Here is an 18,454-nt window from a genome sequence, read left to right on the forward strand (position 1 = left end):
ACATTTTTTAGCCGAAAGCATCAATCAACAATTTCTGCACATAAAAAAAAAAGAAAATAAACCCACTTCCAATAACAGAACTTATAAAAACTCGAAGACTCAAAAGAACACGACCCATGGACCTTGTTTAGAATAATTATAACAACTTATTATTGAATAAGTTTCGACATAAAACTTTCCTCCTTCAGATTCAAACAAGTACTTAATGTGTTCTTACTATAAAACAGATCTACAATTAACATAGGATACAAAAGAAAAAATTGATGGACACGAAATATAGATATATTTTCGCATATAATCACATAGCAATGGTTAAAGTTTATCGAAGTCCAAGAACTTGTAGTAAATCACCGTTCACACGACTCTTCAACTGAACAGAATCAGCAGTTTGAAAGAAACATGAGAATAAGTATACCATACACATAATTTTATTAGCACAGAGTGGAATAAGGGAACATATACGAGTAGCACTACATATTATAAAAGTGCTGTCTAATTGCGAAGGAGCTCAAAGAAGAAAAACAAAATATCTTTTTCAAACCAAGTTTTGACAATATTTTTAAAAGCACTAAACACACGTATAACATCAAAAACACAATCCAGATCAACAGTTAATGAGAATTAAGTCATGCCATGTGAATCGTTTATTAGCTTCTGTTATATTTTGCAATATTCTCGGTTATCCTATTAGTTATGCAGTTCAATCAAATTCGTAGACTTCCCTATGTTGGAAAATTTAGAAAATTATGTGTATTTTACCTATGAAAATTTCGATTTGTTAATTCTTCACAAATTTATTGTGCACATCCAGTCAAACTATCATGTTCGCTGCCTTGCTCTTTTGAAGCCCTTCAGCAATGTCAATATCCTCTTTGTAAGAATATTACGTATTTGGTTCATAGTTTTATAGACATATGGCAAACACTAACGCAGCTTCTTAGTTTTCAATTCTGCCAAGGTTATTCGAATAGACGAGTACATACTTTCACTTGTTAAGAAATATTTCGCGCGAGGTCAAGATTCTTCCGGCATCACATATGTGATTGAGATTTCGATCAAAATTATATCTCAATATATCGTTGTAACCTTAGCATTAGGTGCGATATTAATTTATTCAAATGTCAACCAAGGGGTTATTTAACAGCACTGGATTCCTTTAAGGGGATTTTTGATGATTTATTGGTAGATGGCTGATAATAGTTCGAGCATACCTTGACGGATTTTTGTTTTCCAAATAAGTAGGATTTGAGAATTTTACGTATAAGAAATGCTATTTTGTGTAATCCCACAAAAACAAATTCAGTTGTGGCGAACAGCAAGATTTTCTTGACCAATTCTTCTCACTAACAGTGAAGCTACTGACCTTTTTGGCCACCATATGTCCACAAATGGCGGTGCTTGCCGTCTTGTCACTGTTCTAAAGTCTTAATTTTTCGTTTTCTGTTAAATTAATTCAACATTTTTATAATTCACGAATTGCAAACTTGGGAAACATTTGCTAATATCCTTAATTAAATGAGTTCGGGTAACCGCAACATGCACCAAAGCACATTTGTTCCTTTCGGGTTTTGAAAGGTTGTTTTTCGCGATGCTATTTACGATATATTAAGCCGATCAGCTTAAATTGATTTTACGATGACTCAGATTTGACTTAACTCTAGCACTTAATTTACCTATAGTCTTGCAGCAGATACAGATTTCTTTCGACCCTCCCAGTGAAATTTTGAAATGCAACCAGTTTTATTACAATGGGTTGTGTGTGGAGATATGTACTGTTTATTTAAATTGAGGTATTTGTGACCTCTAATTATCACCACTTGCACTTTGCCGCGCTAACATGTAAGTGATTTGCCAGTATGGAAATATTGCAGAAATATAAATATGTCTTTATTAAATTATATATATTTTTCATGTTTTTATATTTTTTATCTAAAAACTTTTCTTTAAATCTTTTAAAAGACTTCGTTGAACCAATTTTTATTTTCAACTGCCCTCCTTATTTTTTCTCACACGACGTTTGACAGAAATCCTGACGTGTGAATGCCGCTTAAGTTAATTAGCACACACTTTAGAGCACTTTGTTGGTATGATAGCCTACTGTGAGTTTAAATCTCTCTCAGTAGGAATGGCCTTGGGTGATTTATTTTAATTCCTTTTTTTTCTTTCTTTCTTTCTTTCTCTCTATTTTAATTTTAAATGAATTTTCTTTTTGTATTTTAACCTTTGTTATTGCATATTATATATATTATAATGTCTTACATGGGTGTTGAGACGTTTATATCATTTTCACACTATTTTGAATTAGGAGTATATTAGGTTTGTCAAGATCTTTGTAACACAGAGAAGAAGATATGAACAATCTTAAACCATTAACTTGGTCGTAAAGCATAGAGTGGTTATATGACAATGTCAGTTACTCTGTTGATGTGACTGTAATTCTCTCTATTTAAACGTAAGTAAATTAGTCCCTAATTTTTTGAAATAACCATTTGAAAGTTAGTATAGTTCTTATTCAATTTCAAATAGGTCATGTTGACAAATAGATAAAATAGAGTAATATAATAACTAAAACAAACAAAAAGTGAAATAACAAAATTATGAAAGAGAATAGTACTCGTATTTTGGATTCAGTTAAGATTGGCTTAGATTGGGTGTTTGACAGTCAAGTCAATGATGCGAATTTGGCAAGGTTTTATTTCTGACATTTGCAATCTAAAAATTGTATTTAGACATGTAAATCAATATATGTTTTCAAAGACCTCTAATGATTGATATTTGATCTTACTGTAAGTAGTTGTATGGTTAGATCAATAACTCACAAGATCACAAGATAAAAAATTTAATTTTTAGATGTCAGCATTTCTTCACTATTACCACTTCTATTCAAAATAAATTTTTATAATAGACTATAAAAATCTTAATTCAATTAATTATTTAATTCTTCTTCCTGTCTTATTAATATAAACATATGAAGTCTAAATACTACTGAATGGAATAAAATTTGTGTGCTATGAATTATAATTACCTCAGGTCACCTGGGAATGGTTCAAACTAATGGAATATAGATCGCATGCTAATAAGTGCACATTAATATCTCATTGTTAAACGAATGGATTTAAAGCGGCGCTTGGAGAAAGAAGCGTAGTGGTAAGCCGTGTCTCGGGTTGAGTGGACGCAGAGTGAAGTTGTGGAATTGTTTGTGGTTTTTGATATAGAAAATAAAGAGGAATCGTTCGTTAATATGAAAGAAAATGTAATGAAAGTAGCTGTATGAATTGAACCTATAATAATGATAATAAAGCTATACTATGGCAAGTAAATGCTAGCATTTATTAAGAATAATAAGATTTTGTGAGAATAATAAGAATAATAAGATTTTGGTAGTGGTAATATCTTTTAGATGGCTAAAGACCGAATTTTATTTTTTATTAATGACCAATTTTACTATCACTATATTTTTTTATAAGGCAACAAAGAGCTATTTCTTCGTAAATACCCATAATAATCCGATATCGGATTTCGGCCTGACATAGCACTCCCTTCAAGTGTCTCTGTTGCATGCATACCTTCCAGTGGCGTAACTACAGGGAAGCAACTGGAAGCAACGCTTTCGGGCCCCCGAACTTAGGGGGCCCCACTATAAATTTTTGTATTCATTGTATTTCTTTTTAATAAATTCTCAAAAGTGGGACGAAACGTTTTTTGTTGGAATAACTTCATATTTCATTTTATAAAAGATATGTAAATTTTAAATTTAAAGTACATAATATGTATGTACTTCAAATAAAATATTAAACCTATTTATGAAATAAAAAAGTTTTTCTAAGAAAAATATGTGTCTTGATCGAGAGTTTATATGGAAGCTATACCCATTTGAAAATAATTTTGTACGTTGTCTTTTGCAAATATCAGTACTGTATACACCATATTCCATTTGAATACCTTTATTAAAAACGGAGAAACCTCATATCCGATTGTTAAGTTTATATCACAGCTACAAGAAATAGACGTCCAATTTCAATCAAATCAAATGGTGAACTGGGTGCGCTCCCGAAAAGTATGTGTATAAAGTTTCATTCGAAGAGTTCAAAAGCTGAGAGAGTAGTTTGAACTGTAGAAGTATACTGATATATACTTAATGGTATTTCAGAAGTTTCCTTTAATGCGTTACGAAAATCTTGACAAACCCTTTATACCCTTTTTACATTTTTTCGTGTAAAGAGTATAAAAAGAGGGGCCCCTTAGTATGTTGGTAGGGGCCCCTTAGTTAGAATTTGCTTACAGGCCTAAAAAATGTAGTTACGCCACTGATACCTTCTCCAGTCTAACACATCAAGTGCGTTAGTGCTCTATTAGCCAACGATCACATTGTCTGTTGTCTCTATATCTCTTCCTACAACTGCCACTGCAAATAGTTTGAGGCATCGTCATCCATTTTTACGACATGAACCTGACAGCGAAGCTATTGAATGTTAATTCGTTGAATTATATCTACGTCGTCATAAAGCTCTTGCAGTACGTGGTTTATTCGGATACCATAATCGTCACTGCAGAAAAGATGAATAAAGATCTTACAAAGAATTTTTAGCTTGAAAGTTGCTTTAGCGCTATACAGAAATACAGCTAGTATGAGTAATCTATACAGCATAAGAATTGTATGTTGAGAGAGAGCTCTACTTCCCGTGGATATACTACTATAGTAGCCTATAGTAGCACATTTTGGCAATAATAATTTTTCGTCTGATCTTCAGGCAGACATCATTGTTATTTGTTGCCATGGTGCCACAATAGATAAAATCCTTCACAAATTCGAAAGTATGATCGCCAGCCATCCGATCTGTGTACATTGCTACCAGTAGCCGACATGTTCTTTGTTTTGTCATAATTCACCACTAAGCCCGTCTGCGTAGATTCATTTTTAATAGTATAGAGCGATTAGGTTACTTTTTGTTGATTGCATCTACGTTGTTTTCAGGAGATGTCTCCTTTTGCTAACTTGGACAATATATTTCTCTGCCAAACGGGCTATGCCATCTATATATGTACCCAATTCATCCAAATTTATTGATATTGACATTTTATGTTATTATATATTTATTGATATTATTGATATTGATACCAATAATGTTTGAGAGATTTTGTTTAGTTAGAAGATTCTTAGCAATTTGCGAAAACGTCTATGAACAAAACAGTGCACATTACATTGTATTTCTTCTGTTTTGGACCGTGTTTCGCATCCATAAAACAGTACAAAATCATTCAGTGTGGGGCTCCATAACCCTATTTTCTAAATAAAATCAGAGAGATAAAAATATACAAATAGCTGAAGGCTATTTTACTATTTCTTCACTTTTTAACAAATTCTGTAAATAAAGCATTTATAAAAAAATTTTCAGGAACAGGTTTTAGCAAAACAAGAGTAAAACAATTTTTTATGTTAATTTTTTATGGTAATCTGGTAAAAAAAATATAAAAGCATTGGTCCAAATCGTCATATCGTATGAGGAATTTAGAAAAATATTATTACCCGCATGAGTAATAAAAATATTTATTCTACTTTTTTGTTTTAATTAACAAAAAAAATAATTAAATTTATTTAATAAATTGAAGATATTTAAATAAATATTTAAAATGTAATTTTCATGGCATTTCAAAATTTTATTTTAAATTTTATATATTATATATTATATCTTTTAAAAAATTTTATATCTCTTGTGTAAAATTGACCAGACACCAGAATTTACAATATTCACTGAAAAAATATTCCTGTAAAAATTTTTCAAATATTTAATATTAATATTTTATTATGAAATTTTTTCACAAATATACACACTCATCCATTTGGTTCATTTAAATTTTTTCCACACCACCCACCCATTCGGAGGGATATATTTTTTAACATCAAAACAAATAAAAATCCAAATATATGAGTACGCAATCATCCCTTGCGTATGTTCTATGGAAGGACCCGGCGTAATGCCGTTGAATAAATATATTCACATTTACAATTTAATGCTTTTTTAAGGTTTTCAATACTTAATTGGAATTCTTCTGAAAACGCACATATTTCGGTTTTTTATCCTTTCGGGGTTTAACATCCTTTCGAAAGGAGTCAGTTGAAGAGAGGATTATTAAAAGTTACACATATGAGAATATGTAATAGAAATATTAAATGAAGAAAAATAAGATTTAAGTTTATGTGTACATATATAATATAATATGTTATATTTCTCTCATTATAGTTGTGTACCTAATCACTGCAGAAGTATTACGTACATACATCTATGCAACCCCATATTCTGTTGGCAAATCAAAGACACGTGGCAACATTGAAAAATTCACACCGCAGATCCAAAACAGACGACCGTCCGCTTAAATCACACGGTATGAAATCTTTGTATGCTCACTTCTCATTTTATGGTCTATTTTTGCTTAATCTGTAATTAAACTCGTCTTATGTTACTAAATATAATAATAATATTTTGAAATAGTTGCAAAATGGGTCAAAAAACCTAAAACAAAAAAGAAATGCATATTAAAAATAATAGCAAATAATACATCAAAATATTGCAATAAAAAAAGCCAATGGGTTGGGATGCATGAAGACTACTAGAGTATCGCGATGAAGGTGGGATATACAAAAAAAGAATAAAATAATAAATTATGGAACACCGTAAAGTGTTGACAGTATTAAAATCTTCTCAAATTTCTATTCAATAAACATAAACAATCGCAATAAATATGTCGATACCCTTTAATACCCATGAGAATAGAGAAAGTGGTCTTTATAGCACTACTTAAATCTAACACCTAAAATGTGGTACTTTTAGTTGTTAAAATATGAAAGTATCGAATTACAAAAATCGTTTTTATAATTTTTTTTTTTTCGGCATTTTTATTAAAAATATTTCTAAATGTCAACAATTTCAATTTTAATCTAAATTCTTCAAATATTTAATAGGTTCTTAAGGAAGTTCCTTTTTTATTTCTTATTATAACTAAAGCTATTTACCTGACTTATAGAAATTAATATACTAAAATTCATACCGAAATCATTTGAAAAAGTAATTGAATATAAATAGAAGAGCTTTACAACATAATATCAGTAGAACAACATAGCCTCAACACCACGCTGCTCCTAACACACGTATCAGTATAATCCAAATGCCCCTATTGATATTCCAAAGATGCGAGGCCCATCTAACACCTCTGCTATTCTTTGGGGCACAGCATCCATTTCTAGACTGTAAATATACGTATAATGAAAGTAATGAATGCAGTTATTCTAGAAGTATATTTGCAGAAGTATCCATCATTTTGATATACTTCTTGCGAAAATAGGAATAATGTAATTGTCATCAACTAGAACAGATATCAGACTAATCAAATCATCACAAAGCATAATGCTACCTACATTTGGTTACGAGCCTACATTTAATTTTAATTACTGATTATAATAGAACATTAACTATTACAGATATTGTGATTAATAATCACAGAACTACCCATACATTTTGATATATTTCTTTAGTATTTAATGTAATTGTATCAGACAATAGAAATTTTAGAGTATTTAGTTTAGAACATAACATGCTGCCATTAACATCGTCACAGATTCAAAGTAAAAGGCTCAATGAAATTGTTGTCGTATAGACAATTGCATCCATCCTTAATCCACCCATAATGTGATTCAAGTCTATTTTTAAAAATATTTGGCAAATCTACTACTTAATAGTATATTTATAAATTTTTGCCATAATATGTCTCTTTATTTTTTATTACACAAGTTCTATTAAAACATATTTTATATATATATACATTATACACACTTAAGTAGTGTCCAACAAAATATCAAAGCTGAAACCGCAGCTATTTACAAGCAGATAAACCACTATCCAGTAACTTCGGGAAGCTAACGGAAATTAATATTAACGAACTTCAAATATACCTAAATAGAACTAGCAAGATTTTTCTGAGTTGCTTATGCAGTAAATACAGAAATCTGAACATCTAAAATATTTAAATTATCTACACAATACAAAAGCGCTATTTAGACGCATGGATTGGGTCAGCACTTCAACTAACCGATTAGAGAAAATAACTTAAGCATTGATAATATTCTCGATACAAACTGAATATACTTTCTAGGCAACAAACACTTTGCAGACATAGTTATATAGTAAACCAATAAGGGGCTTTTAATACTCAAACTTTTAGTAAGTCATTTGCAATCAAAACACTAGTTGATTTTCTCGCACTATCCACTTACATCAAATGGGATATACAAACACTTTCCTATAGTATACAAGACGACATCGTTGTTGCTGCAAAAGTGATATTTGTTTTGCCCATAGTTTTTGCATTCGCATTGCCATTCGCACTTTTCAACAGAACTCAATATTTTTCAAAGTAAAAGAACGGACACCTATGGGGAAGAATCAACATACTTTGGTAAAAAATTTTTATAAAATAAATTTTTCTTTATTTATTATTTGAAATCATTTTAAAGGACATTTCTCTTAGACGAGCAAAACTTGATTGAGGAGAAGTACCTTTTAAATAATGGTTTCAATACATATTTAAAATAATGTATTATTTTTTTTGAAAATGTTTTAAAGTTATATTATTCCTCAAACAGAATTTGCAGCTAAATTGAATAAATATTAATTCAGTTATAAAAATAATCCTTTAAAAATTAATTTATAATTTTTAATATATAAGGTTATTCGAAAAGTAATTTTATTTTTTTCTGTTATGAAAATGAAAGACTATTTCCTAATATAAATAAATATTATATTGAGTTATATATTATCCATTCTGTTTTAATACCTTTTGCCACCTCTTTGGCTGTGCCATGACACCACGCTTATAAAATTCTTGTTCTTTGTTGACAAAAAAAACTGATTCAGGGAAATTTTGACCTCCTCATTTCAAGCAAAAGTTTTATCTTTTTTGATTTAAAATTTTTAGAAGAACTGAAATAGTTAAAAATCTGAATTGGTGGTTCTGGAGGATATGGTGAGGTCAAGGCATCTTTTGTAAACACAACGTATAATTTCTTTTTGTACTTCTACAGTATTTTCAATTTTTCGATAGTAAAACACTAAAATACACCGAAAATGCTGGGGTGTACTTTAAAAGTACACTTTTCATAGTTGAAAGTGTACCATAGTCGACTTTTTGACAACCTCGACTCATATCTGCTATCAAAATGTATCACTATTATGTAGTTTAAGTTTGAAGTACTTTTTTATTTATTTTAAAATTTGTCTTATATATATATAAGACATAAATCCTTATATAATATAAGAATATTTAATTTCAAGAGCAAACCTCGGATTGTCAATACCTTGGGAACTACATTTGCAATCCCATACAATAGACAATAAAATTTTTGAAGATGATCGTTTTTTCTGTTTTTCCTCTAATCCGACATTTTGTTCTTCATCTACATTGATGAGGGTAATTTCCAGTAATTTTATTTACGAAAAAAAAACAAAAATAAAATTCGCAAAAACAGTTCAGACTAGCATTTCCTCTCCATACAAAGAACACGAACTCTGCGTGTTTCTGCCTGAACCCTTTTTATTATCTTTCGGCGGACCTTGGATGGCTGTAATTGAAGATTTATTGCGTGTTTCGCAATTTGTCTTCGACATCCTCGCAGGTTTTGGAAGACGTGTTCAACGTGCAGAATGTGGAGAAGGTATTTCGGTAATGAAATTTTAATGGCCTTCAAAGTTTGTAATCTATTCAAATATGCACATGTAATGGCGTTGAATCCTTTTTGATAAATTTAGTTTTACGAGAAAATAAAGTGTGAAAGCCTACGCGGACTTTTTAATAAAAAGGACTTCTACCTCTACCAACTGCAGATATAATTTAATCCTGAGTTGATTGATTTCGTGTATTTAATATCCTTGTCGGCATACTTACCATATATGTAAGTTTTTGCTTATATGGAATTTTAATATTATTATTCCATGGACAAAATGATATATACATTAATGCATATAAAAAATGTAAAATAACGAATAATAAATAAGAAATATAAGGGGAAAAAATAAAAATTCTTTATGAAAGCAGTTTTTTATGTATTTATTTTTCACTCCTATTATCTTCTTTTATGTTTTGAAATACAGACCCCATGTCACTAAATATTTCGAGTCTGGTTTGGAGTGACCATTAATGAAAAAAATTAAAATTTTGCTTTTCGTCTGTTGAGTACCTATAGTTGTAAAAATAAATCACGTAAAAAAAAGCATAAGGTTTTGGAAATTTTAATACAAAGCTTCTTATATTTCACCACCCGAATCACTGCAATACGATTTCAACCGAAAGTCTAATAGCTGAGATCGTTGCAACTATTTCCTATGAGGTTTTAATAGGTTCCAAACTCACACTGCGGCTGCGCAGTATAGGTTTTGCACCTACGAAAAAAAATCCAATTTCAACTTTTTTTCATAGTCTATTATTAGGAAAAATAATCAACAATACCCCCCATTCTATGAGATCTACTGTACTATTCCTAGAGATAGTCTTCTGAGGTAACCCTGACAAATTAGTGATACTGACCTATCAATAAAAATATCGTTCCTCCTCATATGATCCTCCTAGGAGTTAAAGAAATTTTTATATGTGAACATGGCGTAGGGGATTACATGGGGCATTGTCCTATCACCCTTAAAGGTGTAGACGAAGAAATATTCATTTTATAATCAAAGCAAAATCCTTAGGATAATGACACTCCTAAATGTAATTGATTAGTGGCGAAGTAAATTTTTATGTACTTACATTTGTTAAGATAATTAACAACGGACTCTTCCGATTTTGATGTTATGATCATTTTCTGAAAGATTTTCATCGATTATGTTAGCATACAACTAAGTGGTTTATATGTTCGAAAATTTCATTATTTTTTTGGTTACGAGCAATGCAAGGGAAAGGTATCTAACCATCTATGATGAAATGGGATATTCATTAGCTCCACACTTCACTATAACTATAATTTGTTCCACGTATTTAAAACTTGAAAAAAATAACTTCCAGAAATCACTTCGAGCTGCTAGTATTTGCATTACTTTTATAGATTTACGATATCGGGCACCATTCGAAACCTATCTATGACGCTTCAAATAAATTTATCGTTTATACTATAAAACGCCTTTTTAGAGGTAATGAAAACAGTGTTGACAGGTGTTCTAAAATTGATTACTTCGATCGAATTTGATACGTATAAGCGGCAGCTCACCGACAATTGCTCTTGTGAGCAGTGTTTGATCACGTTTGCTATGTAATTGCATACACACAATATAATAATAATCTATTTTTATTATCTGAAATTGTTTGTGTGGATGACTAATAATGGTTTACTATTTCATTTACCTTTTACGTATAAAATAAAATTAATCAAAATAATAATAAATTATAAATTCTTTTTTTTTTATTTGGTTAGAGTGGTAGCCTTGTGCTCAAACCCCACTTGAGCTCAAATAATGTTTCGGTGTGATTGGTTTTTATTACTGAAGTCATTCATTCGAAGCATCTATTAATAAATAATGGCAATTTCAGCGCAAGTCTAGCTTAGATAAATTTAAAAATTCATATACTAATCTCTTATGTGTCACCTCCTGATTACTGAAATACGATTTCAGCCGGAAGTCTTTCATAGTTTGATGACTGAGATCTTCTCAACTTGCTCTTAAGAGATTAAAAGGTAGTTATAGTGGGTTCAAGTCTCACAATGTGGCTTTGGATGGTTACCACTTATCGCAAAAAAAGAAACGTGAGCGCAATTTCTCAAAGTGGACTATACATGAGAACCGAGCCATACTCTTCTATGTCTGAAGGTGTATTAAATTGAAAAAAATTTCTGTTTCAAATCGTCGTTACCTTTTTGCGAGATTGTGAATATATGTATAATCTTGATTAAGCTACTGCTTTCATGCGAAGTTGCGTGTGAATGGATTTTAATGTTATTTACATAATTGTAGCAAAAAATGACGACGCATATGATGTGTAAATAAAATATGCAAGAATTATAGAAATAATAAGAAAAAAAAAAAAGGGAAATAAGAGGGGCGTAAAAATAATAAGAAACTAAAGGTGGAGACTATAACCGGAATAGTAACTTAGCGTCTATATCGAAAACGAAATTTGTTAGGAATTTTTCTACTGGCTTAGGAAACTTTAGAACATGTCCTGATATTTATAAGATATAAATGAATGTGTTCTAAAATATATTTTCTTTATATACATACATAAATCTATATGTAACATAAATATATTTAATGTGTAACATTTATTATGAATAGATATATTTTCTTTATATATAAATAAATGTAAATATAAATCTATTCAATACATGAAGTGTGTGTATACATACATATATGTATAAAATAATCATTATTTAAGTTAAATAATTCTTATATTTAAATTCTTTTCTTTTTTGTATTTTCATATCTACATGCCTTCATAGAATCACCAATACTTATTTATCATCTCTATATACATACAGTGGCGTAACTACAGGGAAGCAACTGGAAGCACCGCTTTCGGGCCCCCGAATTTAGGGGGCCCCACTATAAATTTTTGTATTCATTGTATTTATTTTTAATAAATTCTCAAAAGTGGGACGAAACGTTTTTTGTTGGATTAACTTCATATTGCATTTTATAAAAGATACGTAAATTTTAAATTTAAAGTACATAATATGTATGTACTTCAAATAAAATATTAAACCTATTTATAAAATAAAAAAGTTTTTCTAAGAAAAATATGTGTCTTAATCGAGAGACTTGTATGGAAGCTATATCCACATTTAAATCTATTTGAAAATAATTTTGTACGTTGTCTTTTGCAAATATCAGTACTGTATACACCAAATTCCATTTGAATACCTTTATTAAAAACGGAGAAACCTCATATCCGATTGTTAAGTTTATATCACAGATACAAGAAATAGACGTCCAATTTCAATCAAACCAAATGGCTCCCGAAAAGTATGTGTGTAAAGTTTCGTTCGAAGAGTTCAAAAGCTGAGAGAGTAGTTTGAACTGAAAAAGTATATATATATTGTACTGATATATACTTAATGATATTTCCGACGTTTCCTTTAAAGCGTTACGAAAATCTTGACAAACCTTATATATCCTTTTCACATTTTTTCGTGTAAAGAGTATAAAAAGAGGGGCCCCTTAGTATGTTGGTAGGGGCCCCTTAATTAGAATTTGCTTACAGGCCTAAAAAATGTAGTTACGCCACTGTATACATACATATGAATTTATGAATATACCTGAGGATGAGTTAAATACTTCATTTAAATATGTACATAAATTCTATACATAAAATCCACTAAGTAAAAAAATATTTCTTATGGTATTAAAAAAAAAGAAAAAATAAATTGAAAGCAGAGAAGCAAAAACTGCTATCATACAATTTCAACTTCTCAATGGCATATATAATTTTGTACATAAGCAAAATATTTACATAAATCAACAATGCATAAAACCCGTACAACTGCTTCCAATGACTGTAAATAAATACATATTTCTATATAAATTACTTTTTTTTTATATACATGTATAAAAACCAGCAAACAAACAAACACACACACACACATAAACGATAATGTTATCTCTTAGTTACATATATATAAACAGCTGAATATTCCTTTTCAATGCTCAAAAATTGTGTGCGCTACCAAGTATATAATAAAATATGTACTTCAACTGACTAGCACAGCAGCTCAACAATTGTGGAATACGTCATAACAACTCAGTACAAATTTAGCTACGAATTGGGAAGGTTGTCTTGCCGCTACCCAGAGTTTTGCGTGCTGTTAAAATTAAGTTCACATATAAAAAAGTAAACAACCCAGTAAATAACTTTCTATAAAGTTTTAAAAATTCGTATGAGTCTAAAAGGAAAATTATAATATAAAAAAATACAAAAGCACTCAAAATTAAATATAAGGAAAGCATTATATCCGTATATATATAATTAAGCTACTGCAGCAGCAATAACACAGAGCGCCCTCATTCAAATCAACTCAACTTCAAGTACGCGCCTCAATACTCCGTATATACAAAGAAAAAATATTTAAAGTGAAATACAAAAAAAAAACGAACTCTCAAACAACATTGGACAATTATATAGCTTATTTACAAGCGCACTCACTTATGTGTACCAACAACGTGTATGAGTGCACCAGTGTATTCCTGTTCTGAGTAACAGGAGAGTTGCTTGCTGCGCGTCGATAATATGTAATGTGCGCGAATGAAAAGGCCTCTTTGTATAAATAAACATAAGTTACTCACAACTGAGAGTTTCTCAGCTGATACATATGCATAGTAAACGAGCAAATATATAAGCAGTCTGCGGTATATACATGAGTGTGTAGTAGAATTGAGCGTATTTTGTTGCAGACGACGTATTATTTATTTCAACAAAGACGGTTGAAGTGTACGGTCGATGTTGCAGTGCGTGCGGTAATATTTAAGTGCAATTTTATTTAGAAAAATAATAAATTATGTTTATTTATATAAAAATATAATAAATATTAAAATCAAAAAAATAATGTAAATAAAATAATATTTATATGCACTAATTAAATATACAAATGAATTTTAGTAAAACTTACTTATGTTTTTACATAAACTATATAAAAGAAACAAAGCCTTTATTAAAAGAAATGTGTTGGTTTGGCGCGCCGTCGCTTTGACAAAACCATATAAGTGATCGTTTTTTTTAACAAAACCAACAACAACTGCACATTGTGTCTGACAGCAGCAGTATTGTATTGTTCGTGGCTGTGTGTGTGTGTGCATGCATTTACAGAGATAATATGTAAATGACTGCATTTGAGTGTATTTTTTCTCAAGTGTAAAATATAAATAATAAGCAAAAAGTGCAACAACAAATTTAAAGCAGAGAAAATTTATGTAAAAAAAATTCATTTAAAATTTAAATTTAAAGCAAAAAAAAATTTAAGTTAAAAGTATATAATATTGTGAAAGTTGTTATAAACAAAAATTAAATTCATCTTTAAAACATCACTCTCACATAAATTGGATTATCTCAAAACAAATGGATTATTTTACATTATTTTAAATGATATATCCCCCAAGCTTAGGTAATTTTAAATAATACGAACGTAGATATGTTTAAAATTATTTAATTAATTATTTACTTGTTGCAATGCAAAGTGTATAAAGGCAAAGAATTTGCGTGCTGTGCTCTTTGGAGTGTAGAGTGAGAGAAGTGGACCACAAATGTTAGACAAAGTTGCTTTATTTTGTTGTTTCTTTTTATGTTCCATGTAAATAAGATCACATGTCGTTATTGCAGTTTTCTTGCTAATAAAATGCAAATGCTGTTTTTTACTTTGTATTATTTAATGGTTGCCTTTAAACCTCTAACTTGTCGCATTTAGCTTAGAATTGAAGTAAAATATTTTGATTTGAAACATTTGTGCTTTGTTTGTTTTGATTTTTCTTATTTTGGTATTAGTAAAAATTGTCAAAAGTGAGTAATGAAAGTCACAATTAAGTTCACACCTACATATTAATGTATACGTCTATGTTAATAACATTAGCCCAACCTCGCGTAAATGTAGCCGGCATTTTAATTGTCGTTAGTTTATATCCGTCTTGAAGGACCAAATGTTTGGAATTGAAACGAATAATTATCTTACAAGTATGCATTCGTTTCATTTCCAAATATTTAGCTTGCGCAAAATATATTGGAATTTGGAGGTGTTCGTTTCTAAGCTTAACTTAGAGAGGTAACAATTCTGTTTGCAGAAGTGAAATAAAATAATTATATTTGAATATATAAATTAAAACTTAACATAGAATTTTAACCAACAGGTAGTTGCATATATGTGTACATTATATATGGGAATGGTATTTTTAAGTTTCGAAAGTTTAGTAATTAAATAAGATTGTAAATAAATTATCAGAAGTTTTTGTTTTTTTAATAAAAATAATAAAACATTCAATTAATTTATATACTTCTTACAAAATTTTTTGTTTTAGTCCTTACACATGCAATATAAATAATTATTTCTTAAAGTTTAATATAATGTTATATTAGTTTTTTTATGCTCTCAATTTATTGTAAGTGGATAACTTGTATAATTTGTATCGTATTATTTTATATAATGTTATATATTTTATACAGAAATTAATAAACAATTAATATAATTTGTTAATCGTTATAACTTCTACATTCTTTGATGAAACAACATATTTGTGTAAACTACAAATATATACTCTTTATATACATACATACTTACATGCTGTTAACAGTAGTAGAAGCAAACAAAACAACAAAAAATTTTCCCAAACACAAGCAGCTCCGATAGTTGTTATTGCACTCTTTTCACATTATATTATTCCACTCTTCTCTTTGAATTCTTAAATTTTTTAAAGCAAAAAAAAAAACTAAAAAAATTTGCCAGCCCATGTGCCTTTCGTCAGATCATAGCTGTTAAATCCTCTCATTTGATATGTAAGCAAACTCTTTAATTAAAATACTCTGTGTTTTTTTTCTTGTTTTTGTGAACAGTTTAGTTTTTTTTTATTATTAATTTATACACATGCTTAAGCTATTGATAACTTGATTTTTTTTCTTATTTTATATGCAATTTTTAGTTTTATTTTGTACTATTTTCATTTTGTAGTATTTTCATTTTACCTTAAATTTTAATGTTTGGTTCAGTACTCTGCTATGCTATGTACTGTGTTTCTGCCATGCCGTGCTATCTTGATAAACACATTCATTCGTTCGTTCGGTCTGATACAACATAAAACATTTGTGGCGGCATAAACAATGCGGCGCATTGCTTATGTATACGTATTTCTCTTTTACTAAAAAACTCCAGCTGAACAGAAATGTATGAATGTTGTTGTTGTTGTTGTCGACGACGTAGTTGTTGTTTCATTTTGTTGTGCGTTTGAAACGTTTCATTTATGTTTAGAGTTGCTGCTGCTGCTGCAGATTACTTTTGTGTGTGCTGTGTAGTATTATACTTTGTTGGAATCATACGCTATTTGTGCTGTGCGCCTGGTTACCGTTCATAGTTCGTCTTCCCTGTTTCAGGCATACACACTCGTTCAGTAGTGGCAACAAGCAAGCAAGCAATCTCAATTTTGTTTTTAACACATTTCTCGTACATAGTAAATTGTTAGTTTCATTCCCAGACACAGAAATGCTGTCTGCTATTTGTGCGCGCTGCTGCTGGCTGCTTGCTATGTTTTATATTTATTATTATTTTTTTTTTCTTTTGCCCTTCTTTCAGTTCCATTTGTTTCGTCTAATAATGAATAGCTTGCTTGCTTTTTGCTTGGCTTAACTTGACTGCATGTATTTTCAGCATACAGTTGTTAATTTTCTTGTTGTTGTTGCGTTATTATTGTTGTTGTTATTATATGTTCGTTCTTTATGCCACTTTGCGTTTTCGTTTACATTCTTATTTATAACTTGATTTTTATTCCCTTGTGCGATTACGTTTTGCTTTTATTGTTCCTTCGTTCGTTTTGTTGCTGTATTATTTTTATGCTGGAACGAAAAATGTTTATGTTGTTAAAAAGGAATCGAGGGAAACGAAGAAACGTAAATTTTGTTTTGAAACCTTTAGTTCTTCTTCTTGTTGTTGTTGTTGCTGCTTTTTTTCGTATTCCTTCTTTAATAAAAATAATTAATGATACTTATGATTTTGGGTGAACAAGAGATAAACGCGAGCAGCATGGCATCAAATAAAGACATACGAGTGTCGAAAATTCCTGTGGATTTAGTTGAGCGCTTTTTTTAAGAACTAAAAGGAACGGTTTTAAATTTCTTAGGAATGCTTTTTCAATATACTGACTGCATCTTTTTTTTCTATTTATCTATCTCGAAAATAGTAAAAATTTAGGCTGGTTTTATTATTAGCACTTCTTTTACTTTACAGACACCACAACTGGTTTAGGATAAAATTGATTGCATGTATTTTTATGGCTACATAAATGTCTGTCGTTGTGTGCGTGTGTGTGTGCGTTAGTGCGCTACAAAATTGATTGAAAATAAAGTTGCATCCTTTATTTTGCTTAGTCAGGAATGATAGATTTTCTTCTATCATTGCTTATGCTTTGCAGAAACAAGTAGTAAAACGAATGGCAATAATTCACAATAGCTATGACGTGCAATATAACGAGTAAAGCTAAAGTGAACAAACGAATTGCTTTAACAAATTTACGATTTTTTTTCTCTCCTTTTCGAAGAAGTTCTTTAAATCAAAAGATTTGCTGAACGAATTTCACTAGTTGAGTCAGGACAGGACGTTGCGTTTAGTTTGTAATAAAAATGAAACATCTTTGTACATTTAATGAGTGACAGGCGTAATTTTACAAGTACCATAGAATAGCTCTACAAATTGTTAGTTGTAGTCAAGTTAATTTGTTGTATTACAACT

General features: G+C 29.9%; 1 protein-coding gene across 2 annotated transcripts in view; it reads left to right on the forward strand.

Moving 5' to 3' along the window:
- Positions 1 to 13,951: 13,951 nt before the first annotated feature.
- LOC119677622 (polycomb group protein Psc) overlaps positions 13,952 to 18,454 on the forward strand; it is a 33,079-nt gene continuing 28,576 nt past the window's right edge. The window contains exon 1 of one of the 2 annotated variants that reach the window (XM_038089052.1): positions 13,952 to 14,489. Coding sequence is in view for 1 of the 2 variants with exons in the window: in XM_038089051.1 (XP_037944979.1) it covers positions 15,112 to 15,133 (22 nt within the window). In the remaining variant the exon portion in view is untranslated. Of the gene's footprint in view, positions 14,490 to 15,001; positions 15,134 to 18,454 lie in introns of those variants that run through there. The other variant, XM_038089051.1, reaches the window with a different exon arrangement.

This window comes from Teleopsis dalmanni, chromosome 2 (assembly GCF_002237135.1).
Source record: "Teleopsis dalmanni isolate 2A chromosome 2, ASM223713v2, whole genome shotgun sequence".
Taxonomy (NCBI): Eukaryota; Metazoa; Arthropoda; class Insecta; order Diptera; family Diopsidae; genus Teleopsis; species Teleopsis dalmanni.